The 17208-nt window shown below is 37.8% G+C and overlaps 2 protein-coding genes across 2 annotated transcripts; one reads left to right on the forward strand and one right to left on the reverse strand.

The window, feature by feature from the left end:
* Positions 1-401: 401 nt before the first annotated feature.
* On the reverse strand, positions 402-8503 carry LOC117304358 (protein FAM91A1-like; the record flags this gene model as incomplete). The annotated part of the gene is given in 9 exon segments (XM_033788762.1): positions 402-508; positions 830-892; positions 1467-1557; positions 2169-2285; positions 3879-3908; positions 4852-4919; positions 5545-5754; positions 6170-6254; positions 8351-8503. Coding segments are annotated over 9 exon segments (843 nt in total), but the record flags the coding sequence as incomplete, so codon positions are not given.
* A 134-nt stretch (positions 8504-8637) lies between these two features.
* Positions 8638-16047, forward strand: LOC117304360 (N-acetylglucosamine-6-phosphate deacetylase-like). Its single transcript, XM_033788763.1, has 10 exons — positions 8638-8828; positions 9593-9694; positions 10168-10206; positions 10667-10833; positions 11491-11657; positions 12266-12394; positions 12981-13088; positions 13347-13465; positions 13736-13892; positions 14674-16047. Exons 1-10 carry the CDS (start codon positions 8723-8725, stop codon positions 14807-14809), a joined length of 1230 nt encoding a protein of 409 aa, XP_033644654.1. The 5' UTR covers positions 8638-8722; the 3' UTR covers positions 14810-16047.
* The last annotated feature ends 1161 nt before the right edge of the window (positions 16048-17208 follow it).

Genomic DNA, 17208 nt, shown 5'->3' on the forward strand with positions numbered 1-17208 from the left:
CCATTTAACAAAGGCTTGCAGTCATTCCATCAAATGTTGTAAAAGAAATTTTAATGGAGAAGTATACCTTTGGCTTTTGGAAACGACTAATTGTTTTAAACCTATATAAAATGTAGTTGTATACATGTACAATAAAAATAACCTGTGTATAACTAATCAAGGTTTGCGGTAACACCATGTGAATATCTCTTCTGAGTGATGTTGGTTCTGAAAAGAAACGGTGGTTAACGACTCAACGTCAGAGCAAACTGATCGAAATGTTGAGTTGTTACCACCGGTTCTTTTTAGAACCAACACTACTCAAAAGAGATATTCACATGGTGTTACAACAAACCTCTCTTAATTATACTTCTACCGTGCATAGTTTACAATCCTACTTATTTTTAGCTAGCTTCACTCACCTCAGCTACAGTTGTGTGTTCATCAATAGAGACAAATATTTTATAGAGGAGTGTCTCAAAGTAATCTCCTTGAAGACGGTTCATGACGAAGCCCTCCAGCGGAGGAACTATAGATGGAGAAAGATATTATCATTGGGCATAAATAAGTAAAGCTTGGATTGGGGATGCATCAACAATCTTACACAATGAACATTTGAAGTTTGACACATTACAAAATTTCCTTTTGTTTAATCTGGTTGTGAAGCCGTGGACTCAGAAAGGCAGACTTAATCACTTTACTAGCCAATAACCCCCATGGAGAGACAGACAAAAGAAGTTTCTGTTTCAAAAAGTGCTTTCCCTCTAAATCCAAATGGGAGAATCAGATATTGAATGACTTAATTCCAACTCTTTGCATTTAAAAGAAAAAACATTTGGCTGAAACTCACCAACTATACAATCGTCATCTTCTATTGGTACGTCCATATAGATTAGTCCTTTTGTGTACAACTCTAAATAAACAAAAAACAAAGAATGTTAATATTTTGTAAACACATATAGCTCTTTAATCCATCACTCAGTGACGCTCAAGGCACTTCAACATTCAGTATTTTCCTGCAAGGTACTGTGAAGCTACATTTGTTTAAGTACAAGACCAATTCCTTCACATACATGTAGCATCATGTAATGGTTGCCAAGGTGCTGTGGCGCAATACGCAGTCAATCAAACCAGGGACACCAGGACGAATCCCTTCTCTTTTCAATTTACGTGTATTACACAACACACAGGACCAACGGCTTTCGCCCCATATGAAGGACACAGCAATAATAGTTCAGTATCTTGGTTTAGGACTCAAAAGTCACAACCGGGACTAAATTCCACACCCAGCTTTATCTTGGTATTATGTGCATACTAAAGTTTGACCTCAAATTGGGACCAATGTTGGTTCACTTTCAAATAGTTTTGTGCACACCTATGTTGCCATTCATGACCTATGTAGTTGAATTGATCGACTAAATGCAAATGTTATAAGGAATAATAATACTGGAAACATCATTAAAATCTTTATTGTAATGTTAACTTACTGTGTACAACGTAGTAGTCCAATGTTCCAGAAAGTTGAGGTCCAACATCTATTATTTTATCGATAGCATGTTTCTCTGTCACGGACACTGCCTTAAAATGCAAACAAAAACACAGAAAAATCATCTTTGAGTTTGCTTTAGAATTGAAATTGAATCGTAGCGTGTCCGTCTTTAAGTAAAGCATTGCATTTCCCTTTTGCAACTGTAGAAACAATCCTACAGTAGAGATCCATTTTATCATATGAGTAATTTAATTTAGATTGGAACATTTCAGACCTGAGAAGATGCACTGCAATGTCACCACAATCATCTGCCATTTTAGGTGTCAAATAACATGAAGTGCTCACAAGTAGCCTAAAATATGCAGTACACATTCATACAAAGGCCAATTATACCCTCATAGCACAACCGATATTTTGGAGTAAGTTTCTATGACAGATCAGCCCTGGCCCAATTTCATAAATCTGTTAAGCAGAAAATATTGCTTCGCAAATTTCTTTGCAAAGCAAAAATTTAGTGGGGCACCAATTGAAACAACGTTAACTTTATGGAATTTTGACTGGTACTCAGTTTCTGAAAAGCAAGATTTCCTGCTTTCAGGCTTTATAAAATAGGACTCTGTATGCATAAAAACCACTTGAAACTCACGGAAGGGGCTTTAAAGACCAACAAGTAAACTAAAAGAGAAACTGCTAAGAATACCTTGATGTCATCTTCAGTGATGTATCCAGCCTGAACTATCCACCAAGGCTCCAGGATAACAGCGTCAATTGGCTTGGCTGGCAAAAGATCTTTGATTGGTCGACGACGGAAGAATTTCTGTTACAAGGTAAACATGCAAAATTAATAGTTGACCCCATTTCTTTAAACTGTTGTTAAACCTTCAGGAAAGTTCATTCTCTGGCAACCTTCCACTCCCCTTTTTAACTATGCCATTTATTGTGTTCCCTTTTACTGTTGACTTTTTACACGGAACACTCTTTTTTAAAGAAAATTTTGCTACATGTAATCAAATCGATAGTACAATAAATTAATTTGTTACATTTTTAAAGTTTTGGTTTTAAAAGCACTTTGAGGCACTACATAGGGTACTTAAACATTGAATCGGTTTCATTGTTAAAATCAACAACAGTACATAAAGATAAAGAGACCTTTTCCTAAAGAAATTTTTAATTTATATGGGAATTGGGAATATTTTGAAAGAATAGTAAGGCTAGGACCAGGAGTTCCAAGCCTAGAAGTGATATTTATTGTTGAATGTTGACATTGTTCTCAAACTGTCGCAGGCAATATCATCAACATTCTCACAGACATATGAACTTTGTTTGCATTCAACTATTATGATATACTCTACTGTTCACATTCCATCTTCACAGACATAAGTGACGTATTGCCCTATAAACAACATGCTAGACATGACAGGACAACCTCCATGGCATCTGGGGTAACATTGATCATTTACATGTTTAATTCCAAAAGGAAATGGGTTCTGGTTCTGTTAAATTCTGATGTTGTATTGAATGCTACAATCAAAATTTCACTAAAAAAATAATGAAATTTGAGTCCTAAAAACAAAACATAAAGATTGCGAATACTACACAAACATGCTTTTACAAGTAGTTCAGTGTCTTACAATTGAAATCTGAGCCTAATCTAAAATCCAATAAAATTAGGTAAAATAACATCTTCACTACTTAAAGGTATGTACGATGCAGATGAAAAAATAAACTAACTTAAAGAAATTATCATCCAAAAACATAAACATATTGCAAACAAACTTGACCCTTATCTTAATGAAGCCATCTTTGTCAAGTACCCTGTATACTCTACACAGTAACACTGATATCTGTCATTTTATGAAAAGGTATCAGACTGTTTTCAAACCTCTGCTCTGGCTCTGGGCTATTGTTGATGTCGAGGCACCGTGCAAAAATGTACACTCGTCCGAAATTGATGACAGAGCCCAAGTCAGAGCTGGTACCCAAGCCAATGTTTGGTTAGAGAGGCCCTTAGGTTGGTTTCAAACCATATACCCCTTGAGGCTTTTTACATAGGCTCTGTCCGCTTTTGTTTCTGTACCATGATGAAACCGCTGACAGAGCCGTGATGCTGGCCTTCAAGCTATGGTTTTGAAAGTACCTGAAACCACCTTGGCCCGTTTTCATAAAGCTATTAAGCAGAAAATCCTGCTTGACAAATTCTTTGTAAGCAAACATTTAGTCGGCACCAGCCACAACAATGCAAACTTAGTGTATTTTGGATTCTGCTAAGCAATACTATTTTTGTGCTTTGATACAGGCTGTTTTTAATTGGGCCCTGGATGGTAAACAAGATGGCTTCATATATGATAAAGGCCAATGCACTATCTGCATTCACAGCATGCTACGACACAGGAAAGCAGCTTAGACTTACATTAAAGCTTCCACTTCGACTTAAAGAAGGCTGAAAAGCAGCATTAAGTAAAATCAGCAGTTTATGTACAGAGAATGAAATCATCCAGCAATAGTACCAAAAGAACCATTTTAATGACAAGTGGCTTGCAAAGACCTTTACGATTACATGCTTTAGGCTTGCTAGCAGCACAGAAAGATAAAGTTTTCAAAGTGCAATAAGACAGAAGTTGAGACAGATCTTGAGAAAGCAAAAGTGAAAACTGTGCAGAAACCTTTAAAGTATTCTATAAAAAAAATACCAACAATGGGTAGATTTACAGAATAATGTTTCCCAATACTAATGAAGACCAAATGTTGTAGAGCGAACATAATGTACAAAGTGTATGTTTAACCAGAAATCTCAACTCCAACTGAGCCAAAAAGGGAAAGTGAGTTGATAATGACCATCATTAAAGGCGTGCAAGCAATAGTTGACTTGTAATATGCTGGTCTTGCATACAAAATTAGTTTTGTGTACAATTGCTAACATTTTGAAAACTTGAATTATGACCAACTTGTATACTATTTAATGAATTCTGCTTCTCGGTAGAGTACTCTAAAATGTTTGATATATTATTAACAAGCCTTTTAAGCTTTTTGAATGGTGTTTTCTTAAAATTTTAAAACCCAACCTTGTAGTGCTGTGCCAGCATATGACCATAAACAATGGTATGTGTACACCTAGGCAAGATGGACCCTACCCCAGATTGGCTTACATTGGTCGTACAATGTATGTTGTGCAAATATTTGAGCCCAGGGAAAGTGTTGGAGGTCTCAGTCTCGATTACAGACTGTAAGATCTTGGCCTCGGTCTCAGACTTTGGGGTCTTGACTCCAACACTTCCCTGGGACCCTTAAGGATGCATGTTCCCCCTTCTCTTTTCATTATAGAGCAATGTACTAGGAAATATGCATTCAACTTCTGGATTCATTAACAAATAAATGTTGTTTACCTTGGAAGACCTGCACTGGTTCATAATATCAATGTACTGGTTTCGTCCAATACCCAGGAGCCTTAGACCTGTAAACAAACAGAAAGAACATCAACCAGAATGCCGCTGTGGAAACTTGGGTGTGATCCCTCGATACACAGCAGTCACATGGTACCGTGTATTGCTTCTGACTGGCACCCCTGAACAAACATATTGACAAAATAGGGAGACCACCAACCTTGGTAGAGGACCGACACCTTAATCCGTAGGTCGTTGGTTCAAATCCTGCTCTAGTCAAGTTTCCTTTGTTCAACCCAAAATAAATATTTGCTGCATACATGTAAGTAGCTCTAAGTTTAAAGAATTTGAGGCATTGCATGGTGAGGTATCAATGTATATTTGGTTTGCGATAACACCATGTGTGTATCTACTTGCCAGGTAGAGTTTGTTCTTAGAGAACTGTCTTGCTTTATTATACTGCCGCGGAGTAGATAATCGGAGGTTCGGGAGACTTCTCAGTTCTGAAAAGAACTGTCCTGCTTTTTAACTATTACCAGGGTGGATGGTATAGAAAATAGACTGGACTACTACTTTAGCTTATAGGATTGTAACTAACTGTACTGCCGCGGAGTCAGTTCTGGCTCTAAGTTATTGGCCACAGACACTTAATATTTCAGTATGAACAAGACTTGCACAATGTATAGGTTAGCTTACAATCAGCAGCTGTGAAGTTTGGCAGTGAATCATAACTCTTCTCTCCCAACATGATTCCATGCATCATCCTCATGTAGTACGAGAAGGGAGTATTCCGTAGCCCCTTCACCATGATATCAGACAGATGATAGGGATACAGGATCAGATGGTCTGCGCTGTACTTCAGCAATTCCTCGTAGTATTTTTTCTCATCTCGTCGCACGTTGCGTACTGATAAGGACATACAAATTCAAAAGTCGTTATTGAAAAGAATCTACCTGATGATCAGTAAAGCCCAGTTTAAACTTCACACAAAAAGCAAAATGTGAAGTGAATTATGTGATGCAAACATAGCAACTGTTTCCCAAGAGGCAGAGGGGAACTCCCTTCGCCTGTTGCAATTCACTGAAGTATGTACCGAGCTTAAAAGTTATTTTGAATTTGTCTGGCTAGCTACAAGTGGCAAACTTGTAGGAAATAGGAAACTGTTATATCATGCCGTATTTACTGTGTAAAAGAAAACAGACTCGTGAACCAAAATACTTAAAAGCGTAAGAGCAAACCCTGGTAAGAACAGAATTAATTGTCACTTTCTAGCAAAATTCTAGTTTTAGGTTTATGCTGGTTCTTTATTAATTAAACCTACCAAGATTTCCTTTGTATCGCAACTGGTTCTTGACACTGAAGTTGACGACAAGTTTCTCATACTCTTTCTGTGATTGTCCAAGGACCTGTCAAAGATGAATAAAGATAAAAAACAATAATTAAAACTCGCTAACCATCAAATCATTCAGACGTAAGAGGCTATTGGTGTTGACTGGCCTAGTAGTAGACTGACTTATTGCAACCATAATCTATAATATAAAAAAACATTATCTGTCCAAGGAAACATATCATAAATGATCAAAGGAATTAAAAACATTTGTTTTAGAAAAATGCAACAGATTCTCGAAATTCACAAAGTATACCATCGCAAATCATCAGAATCAGTCAGATTAAGTGTTTTTGTGGGCATATATAAAACAGATGTCAAGTGATCTTCACCTATTCTCACCCTCCCGCTGGCCGCCCGCATCTCCGAACTGTCTTTAATTACTTAAAAAATGATTACAATACACAATATACGTTTACGTTTACGTTGATACTCGGCAGAATCCTTTAGTGAGGACGTAAGGCCAAGGGTGCTTGATTGTTGATGCAGTGCAGATCGGACACAAAAGTGCTAACAGATAAACAAAACTGAAGAAACTGAAGGTGATGAAGACAAGACAACTGGGAGTGGAACTCAACTGGTGCTAGACAAAGTGCCAGTAAAAACTGGGCTGCTGCTTATAGGCTCGTTGCAACTCCTCCCCTGAAGGACTCTAAGGTTGGGGCGGCCAACACCACAACTGGGAGCGAGTTCCAGAGTTTGACTGTTCTTGGAAAGTAGGAACTACCACATAGCTGAGTGCGGCTAGTGATGGTCAGGAGTTTGCAAGGGTGGTAGGATCTGTTGTTGGAAGGAATCATTGGAGACAGGTAATGGGAGGCATTGATGGCGACGATGTTGTGCTGTATCTTGTAGAGCAATGACAGACTGGCGGCCTGTCTTCTCCATTCAAGTGAATTCCACTCAAGCTGTTGTAGCATGGAGGAAACACTGTCTCTACGTTGGTACCTCTGGAGGACAAATCTGGCAGCACGTCTTTGAACACTCTCCACTCTGGTGATGTCTTTTTTGCTGTGGGGGTCCCAAACTGTGCTGCAGTATTCTAGGTGTGATCTGACGAGGCCTATGTATGCTTTCTCACGGATTTTTCTTGAACAGCATCTTAGGTTGCGGCGTAGGAGGCCCAGCATTCTGTTTGCTTTGTTGGAAACTTTTTCTATGTGGTTCTGCCTAGGTAGGGATACTCCTCAACAGAAGTGAGTTGGTCACCTCCCAGATGGTATTGGGTGCTAGTTATTTTGCAGCGGCGGGTAAGCCTCATCAGATGGCACTTATCGGTGTTAAATTTCATCTGCCAGTCCAGTGGAGGCGGTCAATGTCGTGCTGTAGGTTGACGCTGTCTTGGGGGGAAGAGATTGACCGATACATGAGGCAATCGTCAGCAAACAGGCGCAGCTTGGAGGTGATGCCAGTTGGGATGTCGTTAATGAATGTAAGGAAGAGAAGGGGGCCAAGCACAGTTCCTTGAGGCACTCCAGATGTTACTGGAACCCAGTCAGAGGCTTTGCCCTCGATGACCACTTGTTGGTTGCGTTGAGTCAGGAAGTGAGATGTCCACTGTAGGAGACGCTGATGGGGAACGCGATCGAAGGCTTTTGAGAAGTCCAGCATTATTGCATCTACCTATATCTATAGCTATATAGGAATCCTGCATCCATGCTCCCACCAATCCCCTACCACCACACCCATTCATAAAACTTCAGAGCCCCTCACATGCCCCTCCCCCTATGCCGATAGTGATGCTCAGCCAGTGCTGGTGGAAATGTAATTTTTGGCTTTCACCAATTTTTAAAAATTCAAATCAAAGGTTGTTCAACTTCAACTTGTGTCTAGTTTATGAAGGCTTCATATAGGTGAGTTTGATGATGTCTCTCCTTTTCAAAGAATCGGGTGAGGATAGTTGCGATAATCGTAACCCTCCATCCTCCCGACCATCGGGAGGATGGAGGGTTACGATAATCGCAACTAGGGTGAGGAGGGAAACATAATTAAATCACAGGCGACATGCAAAAGCTAGAAACTTTTTATAAAACTAGTTAGGCATAGCAAGTCATCATGCAAGTGACGAAGTCACAATCACAGTTTTCACAAGAATCAAAATATGTTAGGGCCTACCTGTTTGATATTTGCTGGCAATTTCGCCCACGGATAATTGTTTCTGATATGAAATTCTACCTCCGCGTTCATCTTTAGGGAGATAAACAGACCCCCAATCTGCAGAATTATCGATGAAAATTAAACCTTTCGCAGGTCACACGACGTTTTCCATTCCAAGTAATCTACTTAGTACTGATCGGATAGGAATTAATGTGAGATGAGTAGGATAGGGATGCGCGTGATAGGGATGGTGACATTCAACAGTAATACGCATCCGAAAACTGAAGGTCAAAGGTTATATTTGGTGACTGCTCGACTCTATTCTTGTTTTACTTTTGTGTGTGACTGTTACGTGTTACGAATCGAAAACTAGTTGTTTTTTGAGACAAAATGGACGATGATTTTATTTGTATCACTTGTAAGCAGCTAGCTCTTCCTGGTGGGGAAACCCGAGAGGGAAAACTGCATTTAATCATTGAAGATGGAGTGATTTCAGGTGGGATTTTCTAACTTCAGATAGTCACGGAAGTAGGACGCCCTCGTTTGCTGAGGAAGGCGTGTTTTATGTTTCATTAGGGGATTTTAATAATTAGCATACAATTCAAAACAAAAACACTTCATCGTGTGTTTCCTTTGTTTTTGTAGCGAAACTGAAGTCCACTTTTGATTTTATTCCACAAAGATCTTTATTTATAATGTATTAATTAACATTAGACAGAATTATTAATAATATTTTTAGAGTGGTTTTTTTTTTAAGAATTAAATAATTCATTTTTTTTAAATCAATATGTTTGTCATGGGTTCACAATTTTTACATGCATGAACAACTTCACTTGTTGAATTGATATCCAATTGATACAACATCGATATGACCAGCAGCACTAAAACTGATAACATTAAAACTTAATTACCTTCCAAGTTCCACTGATCATCTCAACATTTTAACATTAACAATTTGTAAACTTTTTTTATATAAAATCACATTAAGGTATTGCGTCCAATCGACTGACAGGAAGATGGAAAGTTATGATTATAAGTTAATAAAAAATAATATCTTCCTGTCATTCGATTGGGTTATGAATGAATAGGATTACGTATTGACATACTCCTGGTTCATACTGCCACAGAGAATGTTTTCCTCCATGGCATGGTCCTACCTCAGCACTACGGTCAGCTACAAACAAACCACATATCACATTACCCCCCAAATTCAACAAAATATTCTGTAATGAACATTATGTGTTTCCATCCATTCAACAGCAATTCTTGATCAAGAAGCAGATTTAGTGAAAAGTGCTCGGACGCATTACTATGCAGACATTGTCACACCAGGCTTTGTGGATATACACCATCATGGACTTAGTAAGTCATTAATATTTTGAGCTAGAGTAAACATAGATGCCATGCTCAGAGTTCTTCTCTAAATTCTCCTATTCTCCTCGAACTGAGGGTTCTGAGTAATATAAGGTATTGAAAGTCTTTTTTGAGGATGGTTATGTCAGTCATAACTAGTAGTGTTGATCAGATGTTGTATAGAAGATGGTTGTTAAAGTGGTTTTCATGCAGTATACATTTCAGAGGGTTCTGCTGGTCTTTTAAAATCGAGACAAGGTAAAGAAGTAAGAAATAAGAAATTTAAACCAAATTGTAAATAAGAAATTTGTCGAGTTGGCGAAAGAAAATCGCTCATCATCCAAAATCCAATATCCAAATCCAAAATAAAATGTGATTCTTTTGTGAGGGCATCCATGTTGATGGGGCTCTAATGAATTGTTGGGTAAAGTTGGCTTATCTTCAAATGTTCTTTCTTATTTTGCCTCTTCCCATTTTCCCAGGTGGAGCAGATGACTTGGTCCAATTTTGGAGCAATCCAGGTACTAAACAAAAATATATACTTTATTCTATCAATGTTAGTTAACAGTTTCTTCAGACCCGATCCATTCAAATTTGTTTTATAATTTTAATCCGACTTATGTCTTGGGTTTTTTAGAAGAATTTTATTAGAACTTTTTTTTTCCCCCTAAAAACAGTTACTGTTTTTTGAAGGTGATTACCCTTGAGACCAGGGCCTAATTTCATAAAACCTGTAAGCACAAAAACGTGCTAAGCACAGAATAGTACAGAACAGATTACCAGCCCAAATTACATTAAGTTTGCATTGTTGTTGCTGGTGCTCCACTCATATGCTTAGTAAATCAATTTGTCAAGCAGTTTTCTGTTCAACAGCTTAACTATAGATCTTTCACATGAATTGCAATTTTATGAACAATTCAAAAACTTTTTGTCTTTCAGCTAGACATAATTTATTGGAGATTTTGTTTATTTCATCCACAGCTTACACCCAGCAGCGTCTGCCAAAGTATGGAGTGACATCATTTCTAGCATCCATGGTATTCCCTAAAGATCTGCAATTACATACAGTATTCAATACACTCAAAATACTTGAAGGAGTTGTTGGAAAGACAGGTCAGGGGTCAACATGTGAGGGCATCCATGCTGAGGTAAGTCTTGTTGAAAAGTTTTGTTTTTTGTTATATGTTGTCAAATGGAATAGCTTGAAACGTATACTTGTACAGGCCTGATACTACACGGAGTCAACAAAGGTGATTGCCTTCATGCCCCCATTGCCTTGGTGCCCGTGAAATGCTCCAGTGGAAATTTACAATTTCCTCATTTGGTGCCCTTTACCAAGGAGAAGATGCCTTGGTGCCCTTGCCCTTTCAAAAACTAGGCAAACAGGCCTGCTTGTATACTGTTCAGGAAATAAGTTAAGTTAAAGAACTCATAAACGTGATAATGTCAAAAGCTTATGTTGTCAGACATGTTATTCTTCCTACTTTAATCTGTTTTCCAAATGTCATCATCAGGAAACTATAAAGGAAAATATATTAAGGAAACTTTAAGTAGAATTGTAAACCAGTGACCTCTTTGGGTATGAAATCACAAGATCAAACAGCCCCCCCCCCCACAGAGGGCAAATGAAGACACCTCATTGGTTAAAAGTTCATGCATCTGTGTTTCCATTGACCGACCTCAGCTATGGTGGTGTATTCAAAAGAGCTATAGAAAAATGTGAAATGCTATCATGGAGAGGATGTCTACATTGGTGTGCAATCTTAATATCTTTATGTGTTTGTTCCTGAACTTTCTTTCCCTAGGGACCAATAGTGAATGATTTTGGTGGCCTGCCTGTTGGAGATAATGAAATGTCAATGCCAGAATTCACAGAGATTCTTGATGCGATGCCAAGCTGTCAAATCATGACAATAAGTCCCCACGTCGAGGCCAAATCAAACTATGAAAGGATTGAACTACTCTTAGAAAGGTAAGATTTTAAAACTTTGCAAAAAGAGAAACTGATAATTATCCAATTGCCAGAGTGAAGGATTCAGGACTAAGGACAGTAGGGACATAATGCAATTGTTTACCACAGGGTCAGGCCATCCAATGTTATTATTATTATTATTTATTATTTATTCGTCCATTTCACAAAGTACAGTAACAATACATGCAATTGCAAATAACATTTTAGTTATCGGAAAATAAAATAAAAATTTAAAACGTGTTGAACAGAACAACATGTAGGCATACAGGCTAAATGGCAACTAAAGCACTGGACCTGATGAAGCTGACTGACATATTGGATACAACAAGGAACATGTGAAGAACAGATGAGAGATGAGGGTAGATTGGGTAATGACAGAAAATAGGGCGGGAGATAGAACAGCAGGGAATTAGGGACAGAGATAACCCATTTCAAGCTGGCCAAGATTAACAAAAGTCAAAAGAGTTTGGTATGGAGCGAAATAGCATAAGAGGGTATTTGAATATTTAAGCTCACACACCAGCCAAACTGACTAGTCAGTCAGGTTTAAAGTAAAACATTAACTAAAGTACAAAACTTTTACAAGCAAATTATCTGCTTTATTTCAGAGGTATTGTACCAGCACTAGGTCATGATCGAGTTGCAACAGAGCAAGAAATCCTCGGAGCACTACGAATGAAACCATCTATCCAATTCCATATCACACATCTCTTCAATGTCTGCAATTTCCACCATAGGTGAGTTTTTGTTTACGCCTCGTGTTTGTCAACACACCTATCTTGTTCATATTGGCTTTGTGTTTTAAACTTGTTTAATGGTCCATTAGCAATCATCAATCATCTGTCAATCAAGTCGAGGCCATAGGCCTCTTGAGCCTGCTCAGTGATCTTGGTCTAGATGACCAGGGGTGGGTTTCACAAAGAGTTAAGACTAGTCTTATCTCAAGTTAGGACGAGTTACTCATCCTAACCGCCTCCTAGGACTCCGAGGACAAGTTGTAAGCTAGGACTACATGTATCTTTGTGAAATTGACCCCTGGTCCAACATGCAGGAATGCAGTTCCTCAGCGCTGGCCAAGCTCGTGTCCCATTACAGCATCTCCATGAAGGAGAGACATCTCTCCCAAGTGAGCTCCCGACTCTCAGAGATGGTTGGGTTAGCGGCAAACTCCAGGTCACTGACACAAGCTCCCTGCAAGCTTTGAGGGCACTGCGTTTACGGGTCTTTTCTGTTAGCATTGGCAATCATATAATATAGAAGTTATTTCATCTGTGAAAAGTGCATCAGCAGTGATTATGAACTGTTTTGTCTTCCTTTCTTCAGGAATCCGAGTCTAGTGAATTTTGGAATGACTGACCGTTTTCCCTCAATACCAGGATATGAGAAACTAGCACCACCAACTGTTGAAATCATTGGAGATATGTTCCATGTGTTAGTATGATTCCAATCCTGCATTGAAAGTTTAATTTTAATTTGAGTGGCCTGCAATTGGGGTCAAATTTCATTTTTTTTTTTTTTTCACTTTTGATTATTGCAGATAAAGTGTCTGACGTGTGTTTATTTACTACTTTAGGTCTGGTGATTCAAGAGCTTCAATAGTTTTCAAGACAATTTTCTTTTCTTTGCAAATTCTATGTTGCTATTTTGAAATGTAGATAATTGTTTCTATTCGTTGTATGTGTTTTTCAGACATCCACTTGCTGTGTCCAATCTACTCAGCTCAAGGCATTTCAGTCAAATCGCATTTGTATCAGACTGCACTGCTGAGGCCATACCAAATAAGAAGATAACCTACAGTGATAGGAACAGTAAGTCAAACTTTCATCCCGTCTCTGCTGGCCTAGCCTCAGTCTCAAATCAGAAATCAGTTTCACCCGCTACTCTGATAATAGTTTAGATGTTGTGTTGAGTCTATAATATGGTGGTGGATTTTGTCAGAGAGAGGAAGTTGGGGTCAAGTTGATGCTGAGACTAGAAGGTGCGACGAATCATCATCTTTGTCTTCAGATAAAGACAGTCAGATCTAAGGCATTCTTACTCATCAAGCTTGATACACTTTGTTTCTATTCTGATTACAGTGAGGGTTACCACAGATGGTAAATGCCTTGTGATTGATGGAACGACAACTCTTGCAGGAAGTTGCTGTTCATGTCTTGATGCCTTCAAGTCTCTCATTAAGACGTTTCATATAGGAATTGGGAAAGCAGCAGCTATGGTGTCTGAAAACCCTGCCAGGTAAGATTCTTTGTCTCTTTCAGGATGATAAATATCAGACTTTTATTCGAAGTCGGCCTGGTGAAGAAAATCAGCCGTTTTTTTTATCCACATACACACAAAATCTTGCTCTTTGATCTTCTTCTATAGCACTGAGGACACTGTTTCTAAAAGCTCTGTGAAATCTAAATCCCAGGGGTAACCAAAAGGTGGAAATGCCATCATTTCAGCATTCCTCCTAAGATTTAGTCCCTAGTTTTAGACTTTTTTTTGTCAGCACAGACTCTCACCCCCGCTCTTTACTTCTATTAATAATGGTTTGTTTCAAGATTGTTGTTTCAACTTCAAAAGCCTGGAGTAAACGAAAATCATCACAACAACTATTCTTTCAAATTTACCCAGTGATCTTCCAGTGAGATAACGATAATAAAACTGGAGGCGTAGCCAAATAAGCTAAGCTTTTGGGATTTATGCACGGACAAACAAAAATCACATATGGACTAACATTAACAGTACAGTGTGAGTAGGTTCAGCCGGTCAGACTTGGTCCAGTGAGATTTGCCACAATTACTAAATAGGTAAACATGAACAGGCCTTGAGTATCGCTCTTTAAGGAGCACAGAAATCTCCTCGGGTAAGGGGCACTTAAATGAGGAAGAAAAAGGTCAATTTGTATTGGAACTTTGCAAAGGGCACCACAGCAAAAGCACAGGGCACCACAAGATTTTTGTTGATGCTGTTGGTTATTTTGAGGCCTGCATGAAGACTAACAATAACTTGAACAATTTTCTTGATTTTTCAGAATTGCAAATCTGAAAGGAATTGGTGGTGTGAAAGTTGGGAATCGAGCTGATCTGGTGCTCTTTGATGACAATCTCAACCTCCTTAAGACCTTTGTGTGTGGCCAACCAGTGTATGAAGCAAAAGAGCCAGAATGAAGCCGTGTTCAGGACAATTAGCTTTATCTCAATCTCAGTAGTTAAAGACCCAATGTTAAAGAGTTTATCAACCACTATTTCATGATTATCAATGCCATATTAATGCATTGGCTAAGTGTATTTTTCTCTCTTGGGCCCAATTCAATAGAGGTGCTTACTGGTCGATATGTGCTTACTGTGCGAGTTTCCATTTCATAGCACTGCTAACTGTTAGCGCATGAAAAGGCATTCTAACCTTGTAGTGCTTACTGTAATGGCGATACAAATCTTTGGTTAGAAGCCAACAGCAGCTCTTGATAGCATGAAGTGATTTGAGAATCATTTCACTTTCAAGAAATGTGGTTTAAAAAAAAGTGCAGTTTTATGCCCCAAAATTTGAATCTGAGAAGCGTTACCGTGATTGTGTATTCCTGTTTTTGTGTGGACATTATTCTCTCCATTCTTTGGGCGATATCTCAAAAACGCGACCACCTTTGGGAATAAAATTTGCAGCTATGTAAGTTTTATTGTGTGTACAACTACATTTATATAGGATGAAAACAAACGAACGGCTCCGAAGCCCAAAGGTATACTTTGCCTTTAAGCTTGTAGGTGCTTAATAAGATGGCTGAACCATCTCTTCAGTGCAGTGTATCTAACGTCAAGTCTATGAAAGCTAAATCTTACTGGTTTCATCTGTTTGCTAACATAGTTTCTGTACCAGCAGACAGTCTTTGTTGCTGACAATCATTTTTCTCGTATGCTCATTGTTATGTAAATACTTGTTTATGTTTACTGTTCGCAATAATGTTTTTTCTATTTCCCAATAAGAAAACAAAAAAATGCTTCCAAATATTTGTATATTTGCATTGTTGCCAGTGCCTTTGTTGCAGATAAACATGTATACAAATAATTAATAATGTTGTGAAAAGTCTGTGCTCTGCTGATGATGTGTATGAATGAGTAAGTTAATGTATCTCAGTTCAATTTAATAAAATGTTTATTCCAAATTTAAATTACACGTAAAAATGGATATCACTATTCCGTGGAAAAAGTTCACGTTGCCAAATACCAGGGAAAATTTTCGGAGAGCTGTGCTAACTAAGATAAGACTTGAAGACTACTCAAGAGAGATTTGTGGCTAATCACACAAACTTGCAAAGAATTAACATTGCTTTGTAAACTTCAAAGACACTGGACACCTTTGGTAATTGTCAGCGACCAGAATAGTCACTTGGTGTATCCCAACATTTGTATAAAATATCAATCTGTTAAAATTTTGACCTAAATGGTCATTAAAGTTGCAAGAGAGTAATGACAGAAAAAAACACCTGTGTTGCAAAAAATGTTTGTACTTTCAGATGCCTGGAAGTCTCTCACAATGTTTTATACTACCAACAGCTCATCATTGCTCATTTTTTTAATAGTAATTACTTTGAGTAGCTTCCAATAGTGTCCGGTGCCTTTAAAGGGTTTTTGTGTAGCTGTGTTTTCATCAGGGTTTAATTCATAGCTCAGTTTATAAACAATAATGTATGTTCTTAATTCACCACTACCAGCCCAAAATGTATCACTTAACCTTTCAGCCTCACTTTGGTTATACTGATTTGATTGAGTGGAAAACAAGATGGCGTCTTCATGATGCTGGTCTATACGTGATTGTTGTTATGCAGCACAAATTGATCTGCTCGCAAAATGACACTATGCAGTTCTTATTCCAGGTTGATTCACAGTGTAATTCCTATTTTTATTTAAATTTATATCAAAAGCAGTTACTTAAAACTTAGTTTTAAAAAGCTTTGTAATTGAAGAAAGTGCTGATGCTAATTCAGGGTTTAACTTCTGTTTCGCTTAAAACATATCAATGGCTCATTCTACCTTGAATATATTATATTTGTATTGAAATAATTAGTATTCTTAATTTGTCTTGTAAAGCTACCTTTTTAGTGTTTTATCTTCCCCCAGTTTAAGGCCATAAACTCGGATGGTACATTCCTCAAACTACTTGCATAATAGTACCAAACAAGTATACAATATCTTGGGAAACTCTATGTAATAGAATACAATTTTGAATTTCGTTTTGGATTTTTTCATTCAATTTAGTTTATTTTATCTTTTTACTTTGATCGTTTATTTGTGTTGGTATCAGATGCTTGAATGCTCTGTTAATGCATTGTGCAATAAATGCAACTGAGCGGTTGACACATTGTATTAACTTTTTGTATTTTATTGAGAAAAGTTGTTAATAATTGTTCTTTTTATTTCTCTCCAAAATTCACATACACAATTCACAGTTTTGTGAAACTTTACAGAGGTTTCGAAGTGTTTAAAAAAATAAAATACAAGCAGGACAATATGGGGCCTACATCAAAGATTTTCAAAAACGGAAGACAACAGACAAAATAAAAATGTAGAGACAG

This window comes from Asterias rubens, chromosome 21 (genome assembly GCF_902459465.1).
Source record: "Asterias rubens chromosome 21, eAstRub1.3, whole genome shotgun sequence".
NCBI classification, from domain to species: Eukaryota; Metazoa; Echinodermata; class Asteroidea; order Forcipulatida; family Asteriidae; genus Asterias; species Asterias rubens.